The sequence below is a fragment of the Rhinopithecus roxellana genome, chromosome 15 (genome assembly GCF_007565055.1).
Source record: "Rhinopithecus roxellana isolate Shanxi Qingling chromosome 15, ASM756505v1, whole genome shotgun sequence".
In the NCBI taxonomy this organism is placed as follows: domain Eukaryota; kingdom Metazoa; phylum Chordata; class Mammalia; order Primates; family Cercopithecidae; genus Rhinopithecus; species Rhinopithecus roxellana.
The window spans coordinates 110,207,535-110,233,803 of record NC_044563.1 but is presented as its reverse complement, the minus strand read 5'-3'; the positions used below and the strand labels follow the sequence as shown (position 1 = coordinate 110,233,803).

Below are 26,269 nucleotides of genomic sequence, written 5' to 3'. Positions count from 1 at the left end.
GCTCAGCCCAAGGAAGATCCCTACCGTTCATTGTTCAGGGTCATTCTCGGGGGGTCCAGGTTGGGGTTCTCCATGGACTCCATCTGTGGACACCGCAGGAAGTAGTAGAGCGTGTGGAGGGCGTCAGGGGACCAAGTGATGGGCTGTGGCGGCTGGCGGGCCTGGCGGGCGGGGCTGGCGCCTGGGCACAGGGGGTGGCGCCCCTGCATGTGGTGCATGGCACGGGAGACCAAGTCACCTGGTGGGGGCAGGGAGGGCAGAGGGGAGGAAGAGAAAAAAGAAGACAAAGTCTGAGTTTACAGCCCGCATTCTTCCAAGGATGCTCCTGGCTGAAGTTTCCTTGCCTTAGTGCATAATTACTGTTTGCCCTGCAGCCAACAGGTGGAGGTGGAAACTGTCACCCAGATGCACAATAGCAATTTCGTTTCCCTTTCATTTCACTCTTGCTGAATTAAATACTTGGCAGGGCCTGTCTCCTCTAGAACTTAGGGTAATGTGGTTTCTTTTTCGACATCTCCACTCTCTCCGCCACCCCCATGGGCCTCTCCCCAGATCTTTGACCGAGGGAATCTCTCTGGGTCTCTTTTCCCAGCCTCAGCCAGCCAGGGCCAGGCTCTGTGGCAATTCTCCTGTGCACTGTCTTGTACAAAACCCAAAGTATTTCAGCAGAGAAGGTCCCTCTGTCTCAGCACCAATTACAACCACCATCATCACCTATTGAGGACTCATTATGTACAAAGTATGCAATTCCCCAGAAATATGATTTAATTTGATCCTTACAGTGATAGCGGGTATTATTCCCATTTTACAGATGAAGAACTTGAGGCTTATGGCCGGGCACAGTGGCTCACGCCTGTAATCCCAGCACTTTGGGAGGCCAAGGTGGGCGGATCACTTGAGGTCAGGAGTTCGAGACCAGCCTGGTCAACATAGTGAAACCCTGTTTCTACTTAAAATACAAAAAATAGTCGGGCGTCGTGGCAGGCACCTGTAGCCCCAGCTACTCAGGAGGCTGAGGCAGGAGAATCGTTTTAACCCGGGAGGCGGAGGTGACAGTGAGCAGAGATCGTGCCACTGCACTCCAGTCTGGGTGACAGAGTGAGACTTCATCTCAAAAAAAAAAAAAAAAAAAAAAAAAAAAAAAGGAACTTGAGGCTTATCTGATAAACATTTCCTGACCCCATGTATTCATTCTGCTGGCCACAGGGACACCTCAGAGCCCGCAGGCTGAGTTAACTAGCCATGGCTGTATGGCTAGAAAATGGTAGCGTCTAGACTTGAATTCAGGTCTGTTCGACTCCAAAGTCCATGGACTTCACTGTGAGCTGGGCTGCAGCCTGCCCTGCTGGAGTCCGTGGGATCCTTAGGTCCCAATATCCTGTAGTGTGTTTCTACCCAACTCAAGTATTTTCAATATCTCACCAGTCCCAGACAGGAAACGGCTCAACATTGTGTGAGGCCACAATGCTGAGAAAGGATGGGCTGAAGGAGCCCCGGCACCTGCAGGCACCTCCGCTCTAAGAAAAGCGGCTCCTTCAGGGTCAGCTTCAGCCTCACCCCTGGCGATTCCCTAGAGAGAGCCCCTCCACAGGTGGGCATGGCTAACCCTAAGGTGGAAGAAATGAACAGGTTTTAATTTGGCCAGTGAAGTGTCATGAAATGCATGGCAGAACCAGTTCATTCATGTATTCAATTAACCTTCATGCTGCTTCTGGGAATCTGCTGTTCTGTCCCGTTGTGTCCCAGGGCCCTGCACAGGGTCTGTTACATACTAGGTGCTCAGCAAATATTTGGAGAATGAAAAATTAACCTTATGCATTCATTTCTTTTTAAAATACAACTTCTACTGAGGCTTGATTTGAGCTCATTAGCTGCTAAATTCTCCCTTGACAGCCGTGGTGATGGTGTTTGGCTTCAAGGCAGGGACAAATGACACCCCTGGAGTTTGAGATCCCCACAAGGAAAGTCTTCCTTGTCACCCTCCACCACCATCCCTGGTTCCTCACTCCTCCCTACTCTTGACTGCTCATCCCTACAGTTGGAGTTCAGCTGCCTGGGTGCTCCTGACAAACCCTAGGGCCAAGAGGGCTGAGGGCAGTGAGTTACTGACACCTGGTTTCCATCCCTGTGACCCTGATTTCATTGGTCTGCCGCTGGACCTGGGCATCTCTAGTTTGTAGACGTCCCCTCAGTGATTCTAATGTCCACTCAGGTTTGAAAATCACCAGTGAACTGATAGCTTGATTCAAGTCAGACACAGTTGGCCTCAAATCAGGGCCTGTTACTGTTAATTCCAGCCCATATTCCCTTAGGCCTGAGAACTCAGGGAGGTTCCCCTGGAGGTCAGCTTCAGCCCCACCCCTGGTGATTCCTTACAGAGAAAGAGAAATCCCTTACTTAGTTATCAGAACCTCAGTTTCCTCATCTGTAAAATGGAAACAATAGTATCTACCCTACCGATTTTGAGGGTTCAAAGAAACAATAAATGTAAAGCACTTAACATCATGCTTGGCACAGAGTAAGTACTTGGTAGGGCTGAACATAGCACTGTTACGATTAATGTCTTATTATGATTATTCCTCTATCCCACAGGCCGCCTCCTGTGCACTCTTCCTTCCAGGACCACTGCCTGCCGTCAAACTCTGCCCCACATTTCCCAGGACAGGAGGAGTCTGTGCTCTGAGATGCCAGATCCCAACCCTGCCCTTGGGCTCCATGGGTGGTTGAAACTGGCATCACAACCACCAACCAACCCACCTCACAGCAGCCAGTTGTACAGCTACGTTGACTGCTAATAAGTTGAAACCTGGCTCCCGTTTCTCCAGGTCTAAATGTCATAACTTTTGGCAGAACCACAGGACCACAAGGAGGAGAAATCAAAGAGTCTGTGATAGCATCAAAGAGAAACCTTGTTGAAATATCATTTCAAAGGCTTGACAAGGTAGAAGTCATTATCTTTAATTATTTTTATTGTTGTTTTATTGTTATTGGTGGAGAACCCTTTGGCAGTGCACTTCCTGCTTCATGTAGACAAGAAAATCAAGAAAGAAATGGAATCTCCCATCCAAACAGAAGCAGATAACCCAAAAGTTCAGAAAAACCATGAAGGCAGCTGGAGATGGAGGTCACCGGCTTCTTCGATCCAAGCCCTGCTGTGGCCAGTTTCTCTCAGACCAGAAAGACAAATGGCTGCAGAGAACTCTGACCACGACGTCTAAAAACTTACACTGCGTGGCAACCCATTTATGGGCAAAGAAAGCGGCTTGCCTTGAACCTTCTCCTAGGGTGCCTTTTGCTTCCTGCCACTTTATATTTTCTAGGCTTCGTGATAGACATGAAAAGATAGACAAAATTTCCTTCAACTTTTTCAGCCACCAGGTAAGGGAGGGTCTTTCTACTCTACAGACAAGGAAGCAAGCTTGCAGGAGTTAAATGACCTGTCCCAGTGGCATAACTAGTAAGTCAGTCAGCCAGGACTTGAACTGGGGTCCCTGCTTCCCAAACGCATGCTCTTGACCATCGCATGGCTGCTACTAAAAGTGTGGTCTGTGAACTGGGACAGGTCCCCAAACTTACTGGTTTGCAGCAAGTTAATTTCAGAAGTGAAGAGTGAATTTTTAAAAACTTACATAGAAATTTGACAGTAATTTTATGTATAGCTAATAAAATAATAATTTTAAAAATTGGGCTTGCATTTCACCTGTCTTATTTCCTTTTTGTAGACATTTATTTTGATTGTACATTATAAAGGTTGCATTCTGCAGCAGAGTGGGGGGAATAAAATCTCTGGTCCGTCACCATGGCTAGTTTGAGAAGGCCTGATCCAGGCTGGGCTGGTCTCTTGGTTTAAGCATGGTGAGGACTCAGAGCTTCTTCTGAAACTTCCTTGTACTTGAGGATCAGTTGATCCTACACTCAATGAAACCTTAGTCTGAAGCCCAGAAACACCCCCCAGGCAAGGAAAAACAAGTCCTCCCCCACTTGTTAACCATGAAAGACTTGATTAGAGGTGCTAGGTTTCACTCTGGTCCTTCCACCTCTCATTATGAGCCATCAAATAAAAACAGCAGGAGAGAGTCTGGAATTCAACACCGTCTTCAAAATAAGGCCTAGAACATCTGGCTCCCTTCAAAAAGAAGTGTTTTGTTTTATTTTGTATTCTCTCCCTTTAAAATTTTTGTGGGTAGAGAGGGACAGAGCAAAAGCACAAGTCCCAAAACTCCCTGTGAAGCTGGATCTCATACAAGAGTGAAACTTCTCACCCTATCTGGCAGGCTGATGTTGGCGAGGCTCAGGGAGTTAATGCATGTAAACCCAGGGAACACTCTGAGGTCCAAGGGGTTCAGTGCCAAGTATCACTAGCCTCATTAAGTTCTTCAGTCTCAGGGAGAAAAATTGCAATATCGGCCTCCACCTCTGTCTCCTCCCTCCTCCACAGCAGGTTAGCAAAAGCCCTGGTTTCAGAGGGAGGAACAGGGCAACTTGGCACATGACACAGCCTGTTCTCTGGTCTGTGAAAAGATGCTGTGAGGTTTCTTCCCTTGGCCCTGAGGAGTGGCTGGGCCAGGATGTGGACCAATCCTAGGCCAGTTTTAGGAGAAAACATTTGGTGGGATAGACCTCATTCCTCCTAACACATGTACATGCATACTCAGGAACTGTTCTCTGTAGCAGGTACTGTTCTAAGCAATGAGGATACAGCCGTGGACAAAGGAGATAAAGTTTCCAATCTCATGAAGCTGACTCTTCTAGTCAGAGGAGAGACATGATAAACTATTCGTAAGTAAATATATAGTACACGTCAAGTGGTGATCAGTGCTTTAATAAAATCAAAGCCACAAGAGGGAAGACAGTGGAATGAGAGCGTGGTACTCATGGAAGGCCTGAATGAGAAGGTGCCATTTGGGCAGAGGCTTGGAAATGTGAAGGACCAATGTATTTGGGTATCAAGGGGAAAGTGTTGCAGGCAGAGGGAAAGCCAGTGTGAAGGCTCTGGAGTGGGAGGGTCCTTAGCCAGGAGGCCAGGCAGCTGGAGTGCAGTCCACAAAGAAGAGGGTGAAGTGATGAAGTCAGATCATATATGGATCCTGGGCCAGAGTGAGGATTTTGGATTTTACCGAGTGAGCCGGGAAGCCATTGTCGGGGGATAGAGGGGATAGATATTGAGATGAGTGACACAACCCAATTTAAGCTTTAAATGGGCAGCTTGGGGCTGGGTGCGATGGCTCATGCCTATAATCCTAGCACTTTGGGAGGCCAAAGCGAGAGAATCACTTGAGGTGAGGAGTTCAAGACCAGCCTGGCCAATGTGGTGAAACCCTGTCTCTACTAAAAATACAAAAATTAGCTGGGCGTGGTGGTGCACACCTATAATCCCGGCTACTAGGGAGGAAGAGGCAGCAGAATCTCTTGAACCTGGAGGCGAAGGTTGCAGTGAGCCAAGATTGCGCCACCACACTCCAGGCTGGGTGACAGTGCGAGACTCCATCTCAAAAACAAAACAAAACAAATGGCCAGCTTGGGCTTGGTTGGTAGCAGTGGAGTTGGTGAAAGGGGCAAACTAAAACTCAGGATCATTGTAAATGGTAGAGCCAACAGGTCTTGACCCCTTGGCTGATGGTAATGGCAGAATGATGTCAAGCCCTTCCCTGGGGGAGGCCTCTGAATGCTCCTCCCTTAGGCTGGGCTGGGGTTGTAATGGGCATAGGGCCACCATGAGAAGAGGAAAAGGTTCAGCCCCAATCTTGATCTCAGCTGCCCCAAGGAGCCGGTGGCTGGGCTGCTAGTCTTATCCAGGGGACCAACAGCCCTAGACACGTCGAGTCAAGCCCCCAGCTCTGATCCGTGTGACATGGAGAAAATCACTTTTCATCTCTAAGCCTCAGTTCTCTCATCAGGACATACCTTGCTGAGTTGTTCTGAGGAACAAATGAGATAAAGTGAAGATGGTGCTTCACAACGGTGCCTTGCACACAGAAGGCGCTCACTTAATGTTCAAGTATAAAGTAAAACCAAGGTGCCCTCCAGTGGACTAGGGGCTGTGTCCCTTACTGTTTGCAAGGCATGAGAACTCACCAAAGCATGACTGTGCAAGGGCCCAAGACAGCCCACTGTCCAGGAGACACTTCTCAGGGATGGAGCTGAAGCCATACACCAGAACCCACTTCCTGTGGGGTCCCTCAGGGGACCCAGGCAACAACATCCTGGCCCTGCCTACTGTAATGTCACCAGGAGACACAGAGTCAGAAATCCTGCTTTCTCTCCCAGCCCTATTGCAGCTCTGCTCCGTGACCTTGAACCAGGCACCTTCATTTCCTGTCTGGGGAGGAGGCAGAATGCAGGGAAGGAGAAAGCCACGTCCTGAAGAAACAGAGGTTTGCCATTGCTGTTGATTGTGCAGGGGTCAGAAGACTTGAGGGAATCACAAATGGAGAAGGCCGGAGCAGAGGGAAACTCCAGGTGTGCCTATGCTGTGTGTCGTGACCCTTGCTGTGTCACTGCCCTCTGCTGGGTGATCTCAACAGAGCGAGGGGGAATGAAGGCAGCAGAGGATGTAGTCAGATTTCTCAAATTAAATGAGTAATGAGAGGGGGAGCTCAGGAGCCGGCACGGGATTTCACCTCTCCTAACACCCTGGAAGCAGCTGTCAATAGTAAAGAGCCACCTCACGTTCCAAGTGTGTGCCATAGAGCCCTGAGTCCTGGGAGACACCACCCGGCCACACCTGCCTTTAGCCAGAGGAGCTCTGCTGTTATCTTCCTTTTATTATATTGAGGCTTTGGGGGTGCTTTCTTTCGAGAAAGAGCACCAGCTGTGAATTCAGAGCCCGTGGGGCCAGGCAGGTGAAATTAATGAAACAGGCCCCCCTCCTCCACCCCGGATGAAACCCAGGTCTGTGGCAAAGTGGGGAACACATGCCAACCACTTTGCTGCTACTTAGCTCCTGTGGGTCACTGCTATACAGGAATGGGGTGCCATGTTGCTAGATCATTCGTTTTTTAAAGAGAAACCAGAAATCCAGATTTGTGTATTTGCAACCTCTGTCCTAGAAAGATCTAGCTTTCAGGGAAGGCAAGGCGCTTGGAGGAGGAGGAGGAGGCCAGAGCCTAGAGGGCAAGCTCCCTCTGCCTTCCCCCAATCCTGGGGCCTTGCTGTTGCTCTACCACCCAGCTAGACACTGAGGCGACACTTACTCAGCTCCGAGATGCTGCCCACGCAGGTGGCCAGGAGGGACTGCTCCAGGGTCCGGAGCTCCAGCTGGGCGTAGGCGTCAGCTCGCTCGTCATGGCCCAGGGACCCACCGTTGTAGGGGCTGAAGTACGCCGGGAGGGAGAGGACACCTATGGGGAAAGAAGGCAGACAGGTCACACTTAGGAAGGAGGGGAAGCTCAGTGGGCCCCAGCCTGCTGTGGGCAGGGCTCAGCCCTGCTCCCCTGCCCTTGACAGAGAGGTTCAGCAGGCAAAATCTCTCTGAGCCTTGAAGACTTGGGAACGTTGACTGTGGACGGTGCTATAGGGGCCAGAATGAGAAGTAGCTCATTCGTAGCTGTGGTTATAAGCACGTGGAGACCATCCTTTCTTGGAGGTACCTAGAAACTGGCCTGCTTGGGCTCCTGGATCACACAAGCGTTCATTCACTCACTCGCTGAATATTCACAGAGTGCCCGACTCAGCCCAGGTATTGTGCTACACTTAGGGTTCTGGGGTGACAAAGAGACCTGGCTTTGTTTTCATGCAGCTCAGGGATGGCCGAGTCAGATATAAAAGCCCATCCTGACTTCCTGAAGGGCAGTGCCGCCCTGAGTCCTCTCCTTTCCCCATCTGGGAGCAACCATTTGAAAGGGATGCTGCCTTCTCCACTTCAAGAAGGGGATGTGTCCTAGCCACGGGCCAAGTCCAATTAATGTTTTTCATTAACACTTCAACAGCAGTAGAGCAGAACTGTCAGAATCAATCCCAGAGGGTGACAGCCTGTAAATTTCTCCAACTCACCATGCAGCTTCTTAGAAAGCACCAGAAAAGCGAAATCAGACGGGTTTAAAATTACATGTTGGCTCCTAAGAGCATGTGGCCACAGAGATTCTAGTTGCAGTCAGAACCTAGAGAGGGATTCCCAACTTTTGGTAACCACTGTTTCTTTGATGGACAGATCTTCTTTTTCCAACACTTACCCACAAACCCTTTTTTAAAGAAAAATATCCACAGGAATTTAATCACTTTTGGATAAAATCTCTGAAAATTCCTTGAGATAACAGGAGAGCACCGGGATGTGGCCAAGTCTGGGTTAGAAGTCCCTAAACACGTGTGATGTAACAAGGACAACAGCAGCAACAGGTACAGCAGACAGGGCTTTGGAGCAGAAGTTGGGGTTCGTAATTCTGGCTATCACTTAACCAGTGGTGTGATCTTGGTCAGGTTACTTAGACTCTTCATCGGTTCATCATCTGTTAACTAGAGATAACTAGAGTACCTAGCTCACAGGGCTGCCATGAGGATTAACTGAGTAACTGGGGGTCAATGCTTGCACCAATGCCTGGCTCAGTACGTGCTCTACCAAGTGCTGTTGCTATTATTTTTACTTTGTGCTGGGAACATAGGCTTTATTTACATTATCTCATTTATTCTTTCAACAACCCTATAAGGGCCAGGTGTGGTGGCTCACGCATGTAATCCCAGCACTTTGGGAGGCTGAGGCGGGTGAATCACTTGAGGTCAGGGGTTTGAGACCAGCCTGACCAACATGGAGAAACCCCGTCTCTACTAAAAATACAAAAATTAGCCAGGTGTGATGGCAGGCACCTGTAATCCCAGCTACTCGGGAGGCTGAGGCAGGAGCATCGCTTGAACCCGGGAGGCAGAGTTTGCAGTGAGCCGAGATCACGCCATTGCACTCCAGCCTGGCAACAGAGTGAGACTGTGTCTCAAAACAAAAAACAAAAAACCCTATGAGATGGGTACTGCTGGCTTCCATTTGAGATATTGGGCTATTGCCATTCAGACACTTTGAATAACTTGCTCAGGTAAGCAGTAGAGCTAGGATTCAAATCTGGGATGGACTGGCTCTACAGTGCATATACTTAACTCCTGTGTGAGCTCAGAGTCCAGTGAACACACCACTAAAGCTCACTTGTGGCTGTCCTTACGTGTGGCTGGTGCATATGACAATATGGCTGTATTATTACTGCCTTTTTCACTCATGGACAGCCCCGTGCTGAACCCCATGTGTTTCTCTTTCTTGAGCAAATGCACACAGCGGTCTTCCTCCAGCCCAGGGCCTCAGTGTGTTCTCTGATCGTTCTGCAGGTTCAGCTGATGGTCAGTCCTGCCCTCCTAGCTCAACCTTCCCCTGACCCAGCCTCCCCACTCTCCTCCTGGCTGATGTGGTGGAGGCTCCCTCTCCATCTCCCTTTGCCTCTCCTGGATGGCAGCGACCCCTCTCATCACATCCAGCACTGACTTAGCAAAGCACTGCTCCAAAGCACTTCCTCCAAGCTTTGTTTCTGTTGGAGGAGGAGGAAGAGTTCGTGATTGGGCTCTTCCCCGCAGCCCCCTGCCAGGGCCCCAGGCCCTAAAGCAGAAACTCTCCCTGACAGCTGAGTAACCAAACACACTGGGAAGAGCTGGCCATAAGCATTAAAACAAGTAAAACAAAAGCGAAAACCACCCCAACGACAGGCCGAAACCCACCCTGCCGAACAGCTGGGAGAGCCCAGTGCAGGCCTGACTCCGCCTCCTTTCTCCATTATTAATCTACAGAAACAACACTGGAGACATGTGGATCAAATTTACAGAGCTTAGGGTAAGGGAATAGGAAATTCAGCTGATTTGTCAAAGGATTCCCAGAGAGAAATATTATGTCAATGGAGCTAGTAACAGGAGCTGGCAGCTCCATTAATAGTAGTTCCCATTTTCCCAGTCATCACCCACCCAAAGAGGCCTTCACTTAATACCGTGGCAAAAGTAATTAGGAACCTATTATTGATAATAGTAATTGATAGCATCACAGCTTTTGCCTAGTACCTTTTGCTTTTAAATGCCTTTTTCATAGAGCAATTTGTTCTTCCAGCAAGGGAGGTAGGACAGTTATGATCAGTAACAACCACAGCTGACTTCTATTGAAGGCTTACTATGTGCCAGGCACTTACATGCATTATCTCATTTAACACCCCAGAACCGCAGGAGGTACTATTTCCACCCATCTTACAGCTGAGAAAACTGAGGCCTAAAAACGTTTAGTGGCTTGCCCAAGGTCACTGAGGGTCAGAAACGGAACAGGGACTAGAGTTTCAATCTCTTCATTCTCAAGCTGCTGAAATAAATGGCATTCTAACTTTGCTCACCTTGTCCTCTCTCGAGCTAGGCAGTGCCCAGGATACTGGAGACGAAAGGGGTTTTGTTTGGGCCTGAGGTTTAAGAGGAGGAAATTCAAAGTAAGACCCAGAAATAGGACTTTCCCTTTCATGGGTCTCCAGACACCTCCTGCCAAGGGTCCCTAGAGGCCTCCCATGAAACTCTACAGACAAAAAGCTGTCTGACTCCCTCTGATCTTTGCAGAATGCAGTTTCACAGCTTGTCTTCCCAGCTTGTCTTCCAAATCCGCTCTGTAAGAAAGTCTTCTCTACATCAATTCTAAATTCTCTCTCCCATATCAGATCAGCTCATTCCTCAGCGGTTCTCATCAGAGATGGAAAATATTTTCTTTACATTCTTTTAACACCTCGATGTCTTCCTTTCCCCACACAAATTCCCAGCTCTAGGATAACGGGCCCAGGGCAAGATCATTCTAGGGAAAAGGAGTTTAAAAAAAAAAAAAAAAGGACAGGGCATCTATTTTTTTCTATTTAGTAAAACCCTTAGAAAAAAATTCTTCCTTTCTGTCATGATGGAGAAGAAAGCATGCGGGAACATTTCCCTTTATTCCTTTTTTAGAGGGAATAGGGACAATCGCTTTGGAAGCCTGGAAAAGCCATGGAGGGACCCAGAGGGACCCACATGCACCACCCTGTGCCCATGACCGTGAGTGAATCTCGGAGTGTGAAGCAGTGAGCATGACTGAGTGATCCTTTGCCTCCCTCTTCTAAAACAGCAGCATTTCTGTTCAGTGTTCCACTCCAACCTGCTGCGGACTGTACTGAAGCCTCGATGTTTATCATTCTCTACACAGAACCCTAATCTTCCATCGCTCAACTTTTATCTTTCTGGTTGCCCAACTCTTGAATCTCAGACTCATTATCTTGTTCCTCAAAGCCTCCACCTCCTCTTCCAACACTCTGAGTACAGCACCGTGGCCACCCGGTTTCCCAAGGAGAGACCTGTGAGTCACCCTAATCAGCTGTCTCCCTTCTCATCCACTTCTCATCAACCACAAGCCTTGCTGCTTTTACCACCAACATATCTCAAAAATCCTCCACTGCCACCACCCCAGTCAGGCCACCATCTTCCCCTGCCCCCCACCCATCCCCTGCCTCCAGGCTTACCCCACCCCTTACTCTGGTCACCTTGCTCTGGCTCTGCACTCTTCAATGACTCCCTGTCAGTCTCACGAAGAAGTCCAAACTCTTTTGCATATCTAACTATCCTTTAAGAACAGTTAGCATCCTGGCTGGGCGTGGTGGCTCAGGCCTATAATCCCAGCACTTTGGGAGGCAGAGACATGTGAATCACTTGAGGCCAGGAGTTTGAGACCTGCCTGGCCATCAAGATGAAACACCATCTCTACTAAAAATACAAAAATTAGCCAGGCATGGTGGTGCACACCTGTAATCCCATCTACTCAGGAAGTTGAGGTGAGGGAGAATTGCTTGAACCTGGTGGAGGTTACAGTGATGAGAACGTGCCACTGCACTCCAGCCTGGGTAACAGAGTGAGCTTCTGTCTCCAAAAAAAAACCTTTTTTTTTTCCCCCAAAGAAAGAGAATAGACAATGTCCTTCTCTGCTTTTTGAAATTTAGGGAGGAGAGTAATTCTGCCAGTAAACTGGAAAATTCCCCAGCATCAGCAGAGTTAGGAACCCTGTGCACACCTGATCCTTGCTTCTCTAAGCTACTTTTCATTCTGCTCTGCTGTAGCCCAGAGGGGGAGGGGGAGGGGGAGGGGGAGGGGGAGGGGGAGGGTTGGTGGTGGGGGTGGAGGGTAGGGGTGGGGTGGGGGTGGAGGGTAGGGGTGGGGTGGGGGTGGAGGGTAGGGGTGGGGTGGGGGTGGAGGGTAGGGGTGGGGTGGGGGTGGAGGGTAGGGGTGGGGTGGGGGTGGAGGGTAGGGGTAGGGATGGGGGTGGGTGTGGAGGGTGGTGGAGTTGGGGCAAGGATGCGGGTGAGGGGTAGAGGTGGGTTTGAGGGGTGGAGGTGAGGGGTAGGGGTGGGGGTGAGGGGTAGGGGTTGGGGGGCGAGGGGTAGGGGTGGGAGTAGGGTCAACGGTAGGGCTATGGGTGGAACTCTGGAGGAGAGCAGCCTGCTTCTTTTCTAAGTGATTCTTCACCAGGGCCCAGAGAGGGTGCCACTGAGTTAGAAGGGAAACCCAGTTCTCAGAAGACTGGGAAGCCACCTTCTTGCCAGTTGCCAACCAGGAAGTGAGCTGAGTTTCAGCTTGCAGAGGCGCTGTCTCTTCCAAGCTGACAGAAGCTGGTGGACTGCACTTTGGGATGACAAGCCAGACTTCTAAAGGGTTTTTGGAAGCAGAGCTTAGGCCAAAGACCAAATTGATGGGGATTTCATTCCCTTCTCTGTAAACCATGGGGGTGGAATCTATGGCTTCTCAAGTCCTCCTAGCACTGGGATTCTAGACTCTGACCCCTATGTGTGCAACAGCACTCAAGTGCACCCCTGAAATCCTTTTTATCGCTTCTCATTCCACCATTTAACTTGTGAATTGTCAACAGTGGGAACACAGAGACCTTGTTATTACCATTTCCTGTGGTTTAATTTCCTCCAGAGCTGTGACACCACCACTTTCCCCCATACACACACACAACTTTAAATGTAAAAAAAGATGTCCTTTCTGTGTCAAACCGGATAGGTTTATAGTTAAGTTTTTCTGACCATTCATCAAAAAGCCGCCAAGACTGTAACGTAACTGTCCTCCAAACTCAGCAACCATTACCAGCGCTCTCCCTAGACTTGTAAATGTTCTTTCTGGGGCAACGGGACAGTGAGTGTAGCACCATTTCTGCACCTGCCACCAATGGCCCCACTAGACCACCAGCTACCTGGCTCAGGAAAGCTCATGGCCAAGGCAGCCAAAGCCACTGCCTGTCCCCAGTTTCTTTGAAAGGAAAACCAGAGGGCAGAGGATTACTTCTTTACTGCCCTTGCAAGGAAACTTGGCAGGGCGTCTTCTGCCAGCCTTAGGCGCGCGGGAAGCTTGGGTGGGGTGCAATCCATAAGCTTCTGAAAATAAAAATTATACTGCCCCACTGAACGGTTTCCAAATAGTCCACATAAGCCAACCCTTTTTATTATTTTTTTATTTTTAAGTGTTTCCATTCTCTGATCTGGAATTTTATATATAGTACACTTAACGCCCAGTTGTTATATATTAGTTATGCCAGAACAAAGTGCAGAAAAGTTGAAGCATGAATAGTTTTCAGGGAGACCCAAATGGGGTGTAAGGACAGTCAATTCTTTCTTTTTGTTTTGAGACAGGGTTTTATTCTGTCACCCAAGCTGGAGTGCAGTGATGGGATTACAGCTCACTGCAGCCTCAACCTTCTGGGCTCAAGCAATCCTCCCATCTCTGCCTCCTGAGTAGCTGGGGTACAGGTGCACATTGCCATGTCCAGCTAATTTTTGTATTGTTTGGAGAGATGGAGTTTTGTCATCTTGTCCAGGCAGGTCTAGAACTCCTGGGCTGAAGCGATCTGCCTGCCTCAGCTTCCCAAAATGCTGGGAGTATAGGTGTGAGCCACCATCCCAGCCAGGACAGTCAATTCTTTAAAAAAGCCCCCAGACCCTTCACTGAATAGTATTCCACATGACATTCTAAGTTCAGAGAGGCTGGGGGGATGGGTGTTGAGACAAGAGCAAGATGAAGGAAATAAGAGGAAAAACCTGAAGTGGAATGGATATGCCCCAGGAGCTGTCAATCATCCATGTAAAATGATTCATCAGGAATAATCAGGCCAGGCACGGGGGCTCACACCTGTAATTCCAGCACTTTGGGAGGCCAAGGCAGGAGGATCACCTGAGATCAGGCGTTCGAGATCAGCCTGGCCAACATGGTGAAACCCTGTCTCTACTAAAAACACAAAAATTAGTCAGGATGGTGGTACGTGCCTGTAATCCCAGCTACTCATGAGGCTGAGGCAGGAGAATTGCTTGAACCTGGAAGGCAGAGGTTGCAGTGAGTCGAGATTGTGCCACTGCACTCCAGCCTGGGCGACAGAGCTTGGGTGACAGAGTGAGACCCTGTCTCAAAAAAAAAAAAAAAAAAAAAATCAAAAGGTCATCTAATACTTGGGCAAAACCCATCTCAAGACGTGACCATGATACTGTGAGGCCCAAAAGTTCAAATGGGGAGAAAATGCTGGGAGACAGGGAAAGATAAGGGGAAGTTTGAGAAGCAGGTTTTATTTATTTATCGAGACAGGGTCTTATTCCGTCATTCAGGCTGGAGTGCAGTGGCGCAATTTCAGCTCACTGCAACCTCCTCCTCCCGGGCTGAAGTTATTCTCCTGCCTGAGCCTCCCGAGTAGCTGGGATTACGGGCACCCGCCACCATGCTTGGCTAATTTTTGTATTTTTAGTAGAGACGGGGTTTCACCATGTTGGCCAGGCTGGTCTCAGACTCCTGACCTCAAGTGATCCACCTGCCTCGACCTCCCAAAGTACTGGGATTACAGGCAAGAGCTACTGCACCCAGCCAGAGAAGCAGGTTTTAACCATGGCTAATAAATGGACATGGACTACCATGCACTGAGTAGGTCCTTTCTGCCAGGGATTGGATGAACGAGCATTTGAAACCCCAAAAAGACCCTCGCAGTAGAGTACTATTACTAACTCCATTTGCCAGCGAGGGACACTGAAGTTTAAATGGGCTGAGTCACTTGACTGAGGTCCACAGCTAGAAAATGGCAGAGGTGGGATTCTGATACTGGAGTCCACACTGGCTCAGTCTAAAGAAGGAGAACACCAGGCTCTCCCCACGCCAACTCAGAGACAGCACACTTCCTTCAGCACTCACCACCCCATTAGCACTGTGCTTTCCTTCTTTTTCTAAGGTCAGGAAATTAAAAGCAAATAACAATTATGCTCCAGTTAACACTTCATTCTGGCTAAGTTATCAGAACACCACTGACAAAAGGTGGTCTTCTGGTGAAGTCAGGCCCGGGGCCCAGGAGCTCACTGTTAAACACTGAAATAATAACACATACTTACAACTGCCTAAGAAGCTAGTGGCCACAGAACCCAGGGTGAGATAAAAGGCTGGCAAAGGGTGATGTGCTCAGGGCCAGCAGCCCCAATTTTCCTACAAAAGAGTGGTACAAAGCAAACCTCACCCTGAACACCGGGCTGGATTCACTTCCCCTTGGAATCCTTTGGGCCTGCTGGGGGTGCACCTGCTTGTGGAGTTGGTGTGGGAGCTGTCTCTCTCCCCTCCAGCTGGCTCCTCCAATTCTCAGAGGGGCTCCAGCAGGGTGAGAATTTAGAGGGATGGAGGAACCACAATAAAACTCGACAGCCCTGACAAGGCACAGTGGCTCACGCCTGTAAACCCAGCACTTTGGGAGGCCAAGGCAGGTGGATCACTTGAGGTCAGGAGTTCGAGAACAGCCTGGCTAACATGGTGAAATCCTGCATCTCTACTAAAAATACAAAAATTAGCTGGGCATGGTGGCAGGCGCCTGTAGTCCCAGCTGCTCAGGAGGCTGAGGCAGGAGAATCACTTGAACCAGGGAGGCGGAGCTTGCAGTGAGCCGAGATCGCTGCCACTCCGGCCTGGGAGACAGAGTGAGACGCAGTCTCAAAAACAAACAAACAAAACTAGACAGCCCCACTAGTGTGGCAAATTTGGAATCCCCACCGGGAATACTGGCTCACTGGCATTTTGGTGATTCATCTAAGGTAAATATCGGTTCTGACACAGACCCAGATGATGCCTATTAGGTGCCTGTAAAAAACTAGCAGAGATCCTGCATTGCCGTTTAATTTTTTTGAAGCAAAAACCTAATAAAATGCCATCTGTTCACTGCCATTTCTCCTCTTTGCAAAAGAGTAAAAAAGCCAGCGTAACCGAACAGATCAATTTCAGGAAATTAAACCTAAAGGTGAACCCTGGAAAAACCAGTGCAATAGTCACAACATTGGGCAGTGTGGGGCAGAAAACTAACATTCAAGCTACTGAGCTTTTTCCTGTGGAAAAAGATCTCTGTGTTATTTAGAATACTTTTTAAGAGATTCTGGGTGGCCTCTCTCCAAAGCATTGATGTAACACATCAAGAACTTAGTGACCCAGGGAGCACGAGTCTTGGAAGTACCGCCTCTTTGAAAAGAACAGTCCGCCACATGACCACGGTCCTTTGTCATACACTGTCCTTGACCCGCAGTGGGTGAGCACACTAATTCCTGTGAGCCAACGACAACACAGAGCCACTTTTCTATTAAGGCAGCACATTCAAAACACACACACACACACACACACACACACACACACACACACACACACACAAAGTAAATGGAGAAAATAAGGATGGAGATGAAGCAGGCGTAGACTCAGTACCCTAAATATCAGCCTTCTTCCCAACAGCCACCAAAAAGAGTGGTTCGCTTTGTGCTAGGGTCATAAAAATGCTTTCTGGCCTACTGTGCTTTCCAAACTTTTTATAATGAATATGGCATACTGGCATAGGAACAATGACTATTTTCAGAAATACGAGAGAGGGGATGAGATTTAATTAGAGGCAGAGGAAGGTGACAAAATGTTTTTTCTGAGCAAAGGAACACCCATAATTTGAATTATGGTATAACATTTATCTGAAATTAAATTTTTAGATAAAGAAAAAAGTGAATGTTAAAAATACCACTTTATTTTTATTTTTTTTAAAGTCAGTTTCTTGCTCTGTCTCTCAGGTTGGAGTGCAGTGGTGCAATCTCAGCTCACTGCAACCTTCACCTGCTGGGCTCATACCATTCTCCCACCTTAGCCTCCCAAAGTGCTGGGATTACAGGTGTGGGCAACTGAACCCAGCCAAAACTATCGCTATTATCTTGTTACCTATAAAGAGACTAGAATTTATTTTTGCATGGTATACTTTTAGATGATTCTTCTCCCATTATTCTTCATACTTTTTAACAAAATGAATATTACAACCATTATGAGCTCATGGAGGTTTAAAAAAAAAAAGGTACATGAAAGGAAAACCTGGTTGTTTTACAGAAATTTTACCAAAAAATGATGGGATACTGCTTTTGGAAGAAACTCAGGGAGAACCCATTCTAAATTGCTAACCAGTAGATATCTGAGACATTGTCTGCATGCCTTATTCCAAGTATCTCTCAGCCGGCCCCTTCACCTGGCCCCAGGTGGTGGTGACTCAGGCACTGCGTCACCAGTGGGACTTTCTGTGGCATCTTGCTGATGCTCTGCCCTGCCATTACCTACTGCTCTGAGCCTGCGTGATCATTCCACAGCTACAGTGGCCGAATCGCCACTGGTGGGAAAGGAGGCTGGTTGCTGCCAATGCTGGGCAGGGGGTGAGGGAGGGAGAGGAGGCAAAGCGGGCGCAGGGAATGACAGCTGAGCTGCATCCTTCCCCTGCTAGGGATCAGTGCTGCCAGGGAGAGAAAGAGGGCAGTGGGCGCAGCCTCTCAGTGCCAGCTCACAGAGGAAGAAAGGGATCAAAAGAGCACAAACACAAGTCACTCCTTGAGAGTTTAAGGAAAAGATGCAAACATCACAAGGCCCAGGGCAGATGGCCAAGATGTTTAATAGAACATGAGTATATTCATCAGAGATTTACTGCACTGGAGTCCTGCTTATAAACATAACCTGCTTCAATCAGCTTTGGTTCCGATTCCAAAAGGGATTGACCATTAGACTCTTCAGACAATTTAAGGGCATGAGTCAGAGTGATGAGGTTCAAAACCCAGCTCTGCCACTTTCTAACTGTGTGACTCTGGACTAGTTACTTAACCTCTCTGAGCCACAATTTGCTTCTCTGGATAATAGGCCTAATGGTACTTCCTAATTCACAAGATTGAGCATTAAAAGAGGTTATGTAAATAAGCACTTAGCAAAAGGCTTGGCACACAGTAAAGAATATAGTAAATAAAAATATTTTTATTAATAACCTGATTCCCAGGGCTGATGGCTTCAAGACAAAGCCATCAGATACTATATAAAAGTTATTATCACTATTAGGAGGGAGGGATGGACCCAAGGCCACTGATTCTGTTATTTTCTTAAAGGCCACTAGGGTCCACAATGATTAAAAAAAAAAAAAGTGCTTTACTCACCACAGATGGCTCATTTATTCTGCATTCATTCACTCATTTATTCAACAACTGTGTAATGATTACCGAATAATACACCAGAAGCGGCTATACTCTGGGGATATAAAAGCGAATAAAGGTCCCTACCCTCATGAAGTTGGCAGTCTAGTGGAGGAGGGAAGACTGTATGCCAGCCAAATAAATATTGGATACAAAGGGCTGTGATGCAGTCAGCACAAGGAGTCCAAACTAAGGATCTCCAAGCCAGACTACCCAGGCTTGGTGGTCAAGGAAGGCTTCCTGGAAGAAGGGACACCTCAGTTGATGATGAGCAGGTATTAGTCTGCTCTGAAAATCCTCTGTGCTCCACCTATTTATCCCTCCCTGCCCAACCCCTGGCAATCACTGATCTCTTTACTGTCTCCATAGTTTTGCCTTTTCAAGAACGTCATATAGTTGGAATCATACTATACACGGTCCTTTCCGATTGGCTTCCCTTACTTAGAAATAGACATTGAAGGCCGGGTGCAGTGGCTCACACCTGTAATCCCAGCACTTTGGGAGGCTGAGCCAGGTGGATCACTTGAGGTCAGGTGTTCAAGAGCAGCCTGGTCATCCTGGTGAAACCCTATCTCTACTAAAAATACAAAAATTAGCTGGGCATCATGGCAGGTGCCTGTAATCCCAGCTACTCAGGAGGCTGAGGCAGGAGAATCACTTGAACCCAGGAGGCGGAGGTTGCAGTGAGCTGAGATCATGCTGTTGCACTCCAGCCTGGGCAACAAGAAAGAAATTCCATCTCAAAAAGAAAAAAAAAAAAGAAAAAAGAAAAGAAATATACATTTAAGTTTCCTCCACATCTTTGCATGGCTTGATATTCCAGAGGCAGGGCTTGGACATCGGACCAAATTGAGGACTAGCTAAAACGGGTCCCGGGCAGAAGCAGCTTTCCATTAAGACACGCCCACCAGTGTGCCATGGTCGGTTTACCATTTCCATGACAATGTTCCTAGATGTTCCTGCCTCTTTCCATAGCAATGACCTGAGGACCTGGAAGTTACCAACCTCATCCTAAAAATTTCTGCATGAACCACCCCTTAATTTGCATATAATTAAAAGTGGGTATAAATATTACTGTACTAGTAGTACGGAACTGCCTCTAAGCTGCTATTCTGGGCACACTGCCTATGGGTTACCCCTAACCCACAAGGTATAGTACCTTTGCTGCTACTGTAAACTGCCACTTCAATAAAAGCTGTTTAATACCACTGGCTCACCCTTGAATTATTTCCTAGATGAAGCCAAGAACCCTCCTGGGATAAGTCCTAATTTTGAGGTTTGCCTGTCGTGTATCATCAGCTCATTTCTTTTTAGCTCTAATAATATTCCATCGTCTGGATGTACCACAATTTATCTATTCACATACTGAAGGACATCTCGGTTGCTTCCGAGTTCAGCAATTCTTAATAAAGCTGCTATGAATAACTGTGCACAGGTTTTTGTGTAGATATAAGTTGTTTTGTTGTTGTTGTTGTTTTTTCAGACGGAGTCTCACTCTGTCATCCAGGCTGGAGTGCAGTGGCGTGATCCTGGCTCACTGCAATCTCCGCTTCCCGGGTTCAAGCAATTCGCCTGCCTCAGCCTCCTGAGTAGATGGCATTACAGGCACTTGCCACCATGCCCAGCTAATTTTTGTGTTTTTAGTAGAGACGGGGTTTCTCTATGTTGGCCAGGTTGGTCTTGAACTCAAACCTGAAATGATCTGCCCGCCCCGGCCTCCCAAAGTGTTGGGATTACAGGCGTGAGCCACCGTGCCCAGCAGATATAAGTTTTTAACTCCTTTGAGCAAGTACCAAGGAGTGCAGTTGCTAAATTGTATTGGTAGCATATACTTAGGAGTAAGTAAGGAACTGCCAAATTATCTTCCAAAGTGGCTGAACCATTTTGTGTTCCCACCAGCAATGCATGAGAGTTCCTGTTGTTCCACATCCTCATCAGCATTTGATGGTATCAGTGTTCTGGATTCTGGCCACTCTAATAGGTGTGCGGTGGTATCTCCTAATATCATCGTCGTAACTTGCAATTCCCTAATGACAAATGATGTTGAACACTTTTTCACAAATTTAGTTACCATTTGCATATCATCTTTGGTGAGATGTCTGTTAAGATCTTTGATTCTTTTTTAAATTGGTTGGTTGTTTTCTTATTGTTGAGTTTTAAAAGTTCTTTGCGTATTATTTTAGGTAGCAATCCTTTATCAGATGAGTCTTTTGCTGCAAATATTTTCTCCCAGTCTGTGGCTTGTCTTTTCAGTCTCTTGACAGTGTCTCCTACAGAGTAGAAACAATTTTGATGAAGTGCAGCTTACTGATTCTTCCTTTCCTGGATTATGCTTCTGGTGTCTGGTGTCATATCTAAAACGTCATCATCAAACCCAAGATCATCTAGATTTTTTCCCGTGTTACCTTCTAGGAGTTTTATAGTTTTGTGTTTTACATTTAGGTCTCTGATCCATTTGAATTCATTCTGGGAAGGGTATAAGGCCTGTGTCTACATTTATTATTACTATTATTATTTTGCATGTGGATGTATGGTTGTTCTAACACCATTTGTTAAAAAGACTATCTTTGGCTGGGCGCAGAGGCTCATGCCTGTAATCCCACCACTTTGGGAGGCTGAGGTGGATGGATCACCTGAGGTTGGGAGTTCGAGATCAGCCTGACTAACATGGAGAAACCCCATCTCTACTAAAAATACAAAATTAGCTGAGGGTGGTGGTGCATGCCTGTATTCCCAGCTACTCGGGAGGCTGAGGCAGGAGAATCACTTGAACCCGGGAGGTGGAGGTGGCAGTGAGCTGAGATCGCGCCATTGCACTCCAGCCTGGGCAACAAGAATGAAACTCCATCACGAAAAAAAAAAAAAAAGACTATCTTTGGTCCATTGTTTGCCTTTGTTCCTTTGTCAAGATCAGTCGACTATGTTTATGTAGGTCTATTTCTGGGCTCTCTATTCTGTTCCATTGATCTGTTTGTCTAGGGAAATTTACCATGCTATTCTCATCATTCATTCACTTATCCACACATTCATCACATGCCTACTAATTACACCAAGCTTAGTGCTAGGAATACAGAAGTAAGACCCAGTTTTCTGATCTGGACGGGGGGAAAACATGTACACAAATAGTTTAAGTAGACCATGATAAATACTAGAGGAGGAGTCTGTAGTAGGCACAGTCATGTGCTGCATGACATTTTGGTTAGTGACAGATGGCATATACAATGGTGGTCCCATAAAGTTATAATGGAGCTGAAAAATTCTATCACCAGCCAGGCATGGTGGCTCACACCTATAATCCTAGCCCTTTGAGAGACCAAGGCAGGAGGATTGCTTGAGTCCAGGAGTTCAAAACCAGCCTGGGCAACATGGCAAGACCCTATCTCTACAAAAAATTTAAAAATTAGCCAAGTGTGGTGGCATGCAACTGTGGTCCCAGCTGTGGGAAGCTGAGGAGGGAGGATTGCTTGGGCCCAGAAGGTTGAGGCTACAGCGAGCCACGATCATGCCACTGTACTCCAGCCTGGGCAACAGGCTGTTGTTGTTTTGGAGACCCTGTCTCCAAAAACAAACAAACAAAAAAGAGAAATTCTATCACCTAGTGATGTTGTAGCCAACATAAGATCACAGTGCAATGCACTACCTTATCTATATTTAGATACACAAATATGTACCACTGTGTTACAATTGTCTACAGTATTCAGTACAGTAACTTGCTGCCCAGCTTTGTAGCCCAGGAGCACTTGGCTATATCATATAGCCTAGGTGTGTAGGAGGCTATACCATCTAGGTTGGCATAAGTACACTCTGTGATGTTCCCACAACAAAATCACCTACCCATGCATTTCTCAGAACCTATCCCTGTCATTAAGCAATGCATGGCTATAGTAGAAACTCGGAAGGACAGCCTGAAAAGAGGACTTTTGCTATGTGCTGTTATCATCAGCAAGGGAGGAAAAATAACAGGATGTTTCAGAAAGCCCCCATTTACTCCAAGAACTCCAAAGGGATTTTACAGACTTTATGAGAAGCAAACACTCCCTGGCTATCTCATGGCTGAGCAACAATATGCAATACCAGAGGGACTGAAGGAGGGGGAGGAGGTATAGGGAAGGAAGCTAATTTATTGTCCCAGTAGGACACTCATTCCCAGACGGGTACATCCCTGCCAGAGGTCACTATGTCATTCCCAGAATCTTGGAGGACACTATGATCTTTCCCTGCAAAGAAGTAAGAAAACGATCACTGGACACTTGAAACTGGGCTGACCTCTCAGTGACCTACCCAGTTCCATTCCTTCTCCTTCCTGGCTGATATGCTGTTCTGTCTAGAGTGGCCATGCAATATGCCAGGAGTCCTCGTAGACATCTTCCCAGGCTTTCTTATGGCCGTGCCACACAGTTCTGGACAACGAGACATCAATTCACAACTTCAGGTTTCTGGAAAACACTACTTCTCCTGGTCAAAGAGGATAATCAGCTGTCTGGCTGGCAGGGCTTTTGCTCTTCTTATTGCCTCGACTGTGACACAGTTTGAAGAAGGTGCAGCGGCAGCCACTGTGTAACCAGGAGGCAGGATCCTGCTACAGCTGAAGCTGTTCTCAGGAAGTGAGGCCAGAGCCAACGTGCTGAGGATGGCAGAGCAAAAGGCAGAAAGAGCCTGGCACTCTTGCAGACTCAACCAGCAGCTGAATGACACTGGACACTGCCTGTCCCTGAACTTCTTGTTGCATAAATAAATAAATAAATAACCCCCTGTTGGTCTGTCTATCAATTTGCTAGGGCAGCCATAACAAAATACCACAGACTGGGTGGCTTAAACAACAGACATTTATTTTCTCACTGTTCTAGAGGCCTGAGGTTCGAGATCAAGGTGTTGGCAGGGGTTTGTTTCTCACGAGGCCTCCCTCCTTGACTTGTAGGTGGCCCATTCTCTGTCTACATCTTCACATGGTCTTTCTCTGTGCCTATCTGTGTCCTCATCTCCATTTTTTTTTTTTTTTTTTTGAGATGGAGTCTCACTCTGTTGCCCAGGCTGAAGTGCAGTGGCATGATCTCAGCTCACTGCAACCTCTGCCTCCCAGGTTCAGGCGATCCTCCTGCCTCAGCCTCCTGAGTAGCTGGGACTACAAGCACATGCCACCATGCCCGGCTAATTTTTGTATATTTTTAGTAGAGATGGGGTTTCACCATGTTGGCCAGGCTGGTCTTGAACTTTTGGCCTCATGATCCACCCGCCTTGGCCTCCCACAGTGCTGGGATGAACCACTGCGCCTGGCCAATCTCCTCTTATAAGGACATCGGCCATACTGAATTAAGGCCTACCCTCATGACCACACTTTAACTTCATTATCTCTTTAAAGACCTCATCTCCAAATACAGTCACACTCTCAGGTACTGGGAGTTGGAATTTCAGCATAGGAATCTTGAGAGGTGCACAGTTCTGGCCCCAAAGGTCAGGTTTTTTGTGACTTACAGGTGAAGTGACTCCCCAAGTCTCCAAGGAGCAGACTGATGTGACTGCTCAGAATACACTGTCAGCCTGGCTGGTTGTGCCCGTGCCCCTCAGACTACGGAAAACAGAGTGGCTCTGGCCAAGTCCCCTGAGGGCTTGAGGCAGCGACGGCAAATCTAGCCCTCTTTCAGCTTGAACACGGGGGCTCAAGGCTCCCGTCATGGAGCAATCCTCTGGCCGGAACATTCACCTGCTGCTAGGCAGTCTGTGGGGTCGCACCCACTCACTGTTCATTTTAATTAAAAAAATTGGCTGGGCGCAATGGCTCATGCCTATAATCCCAGCACTATGGGAGGCTGAGGTGAGTGGATCACCTGAGATCAGGAATTTGAGAATAGCCTGATCAACATGGCAAAACCCCGTCTCTATTAAAAATACAAAAATTAGCTGGGCATGGTGGTGCACTCCTATATTCTCATCTACTTGGGAGGCTGAGACAGGAGAATCACTTGAGCCCGGGAGGCGGAGGTTGCGCTGAGCTGAGATCACGCCACTGCACTCCAGCCTGGGCGACAAAGCAAGACTCCATCTCAAAAACAAAGGCTAGCCACGGTGGCTCACACCTATAATTGCAGCACTTTGGGAGGCCAAGGTGGGTGGATCATCTGAGGTCAGGAGTTTGACACCAGCCTGACCAACACGGAGAAACCCTGTCTCTAATAAAAACACAAAATTAGCCGGGCATGGTGGCGCGTGCCTGTAATCCCAGCTACTCAGGAGGCTAAGACAGGAGAATTGCTTGAACCCAGGAAGCAGAGGTTGCGATGAGCCAGGATGGTGCTATTGCACTCCAGCCTGGGCAACAAGAGCAAAACTCTGTCTCAAAAAAAAAAAAAAAAATTCTCACAGGCAAAAAGAGGAACATTTTACCATCCTGAGATAATCACCACTGACATGACGGCATAATATACCATTAGACTTCTGAATGTGCATCTATACCTTTGAGTAGGCATCTGTACTCTTAACTTTTTTTTTTGAGATGGCGTAGTATTAGTTCATTCTCACGCTGCTACGAAGAAATACCCAAGACTGGGTAATTTATAAAGGAAAGAGGTGTAATTGACTTACACTTCCTCAAGGCTGTACTTTACATGGCAGCAGGAAGGAGGAGTGCCAAGGAAAGGGGGAAAGGCCTCTTATAAAACCATTGGATCTCGTGAGAACTCACTCGCTATGATGGTTACCCCCATGATTCAATTACCTCCTACCAGGTCCCTCCCAAGTGCTGGGATTACAGCCTGAGCCACTGCACCCAGCCCCAATGTATTTTTATTTTTTAATGTATTTGATTTGGCCAGGCTCAGTGGCTCACACCTGTAATCCTAGCACTTTGGGAGGTTGAGGCGGGCAGATCACCTGAGGTCAAGAGTTTGAGACCAGCCCAGCCAACATGATGAAACCCCATCTCTACTAAAAATACAAAAATTAGCCTGCTATGGTGGTGCACGCCTGTAGTCCCAGCTACTTGGGAGGCTGAGGGAGGAGAATAGCTTGAACCCGGGAGGCGGAGGTTGCAGTGAGCCAAGATCATGCCATTGCATTTCCAGCCTGGGTGACAGAGTGAGACTCTGTCTCAAAACAAACAAACAAACAAACACAACATTGCTTCAGTCTGGAAAGGTGGGACAACTTGAAGTGAGGGGTGGGGATTCCAGGTTATAGGTAGATTTGAAAATTTTCTGATTGGCAATTGGTTAAAAGGGTTATCAACAGAAAGGAATGTCTGGGTTGCATAAGAGGTTGTGGTGACCAGAGTTTTATCATGCAGATGAAGCCTCCAGGTAGCAGGCTTCAAAGAGAATAGATGATAAATGCTTCTTCTCAGACTTAAGGTCTGTGTTGGTATTAATGCCAGAGAGGTATCATGAGGCATGTCCAACCCCACTTCCATTCATTGCCTGAACTTGTCTTTCAGGTTATATTTTAAGAGTGCCCTGGCTGAGGAGGAAGTCCATTCAGATGGCTGGGGGGCCTTAGAATTTTATTTTTGGTTTACAGAGCCCTAAGCATCCGAGTGGGAACTGAGGAGCCTCCTCTTCCACCTGGTGCCCTGTAGAAAGAGGTTACCTTAACAGGCCTCATAACAGGCACCCTCCAGCTTAATCTTAATTTGAAAACCAGCTCTCAAAAATGAAATCAAACTACAGGGAGATGCTGAGTTTCATACGCAGTGCCTGTGGATAACAGACTTCCTCTCCCAGAAGCCTCTTGAGGCTGGATGTGGGGCTGTGCTTTGCAGAAAGGCACTTGGAGACCTTGGTGCACTGACTTCTAAC

The 26,269-nt window shown here is 47.6% G+C and overlaps 1 protein-coding gene across 1 annotated transcript in view; it reads right to left on the bottom strand.

Moving 5' to 3' along the window:
• The window catches only part of ABTB2 (ankyrin repeat and BTB domain containing 2), a 209,828-nt gene that overhangs the window by 47,197 nt on the left and 136,362 nt on the right, over positions 1 to 26,269 (bottom strand). The window contains exons 2-3 of the mRNA XM_010358362.2: positions 7,194 to 7,340; positions 25 to 238 (exon numbers count right to left, since the gene is read on the bottom strand). Of these exons, the coding sequence (XP_010356664.1) occupies positions 25 to 238; positions 7,194 to 7,340 (361 nt within the window). The remainder of the gene's footprint in view (positions 1 to 24; positions 239 to 7,193; positions 7,341 to 26,269) is intronic.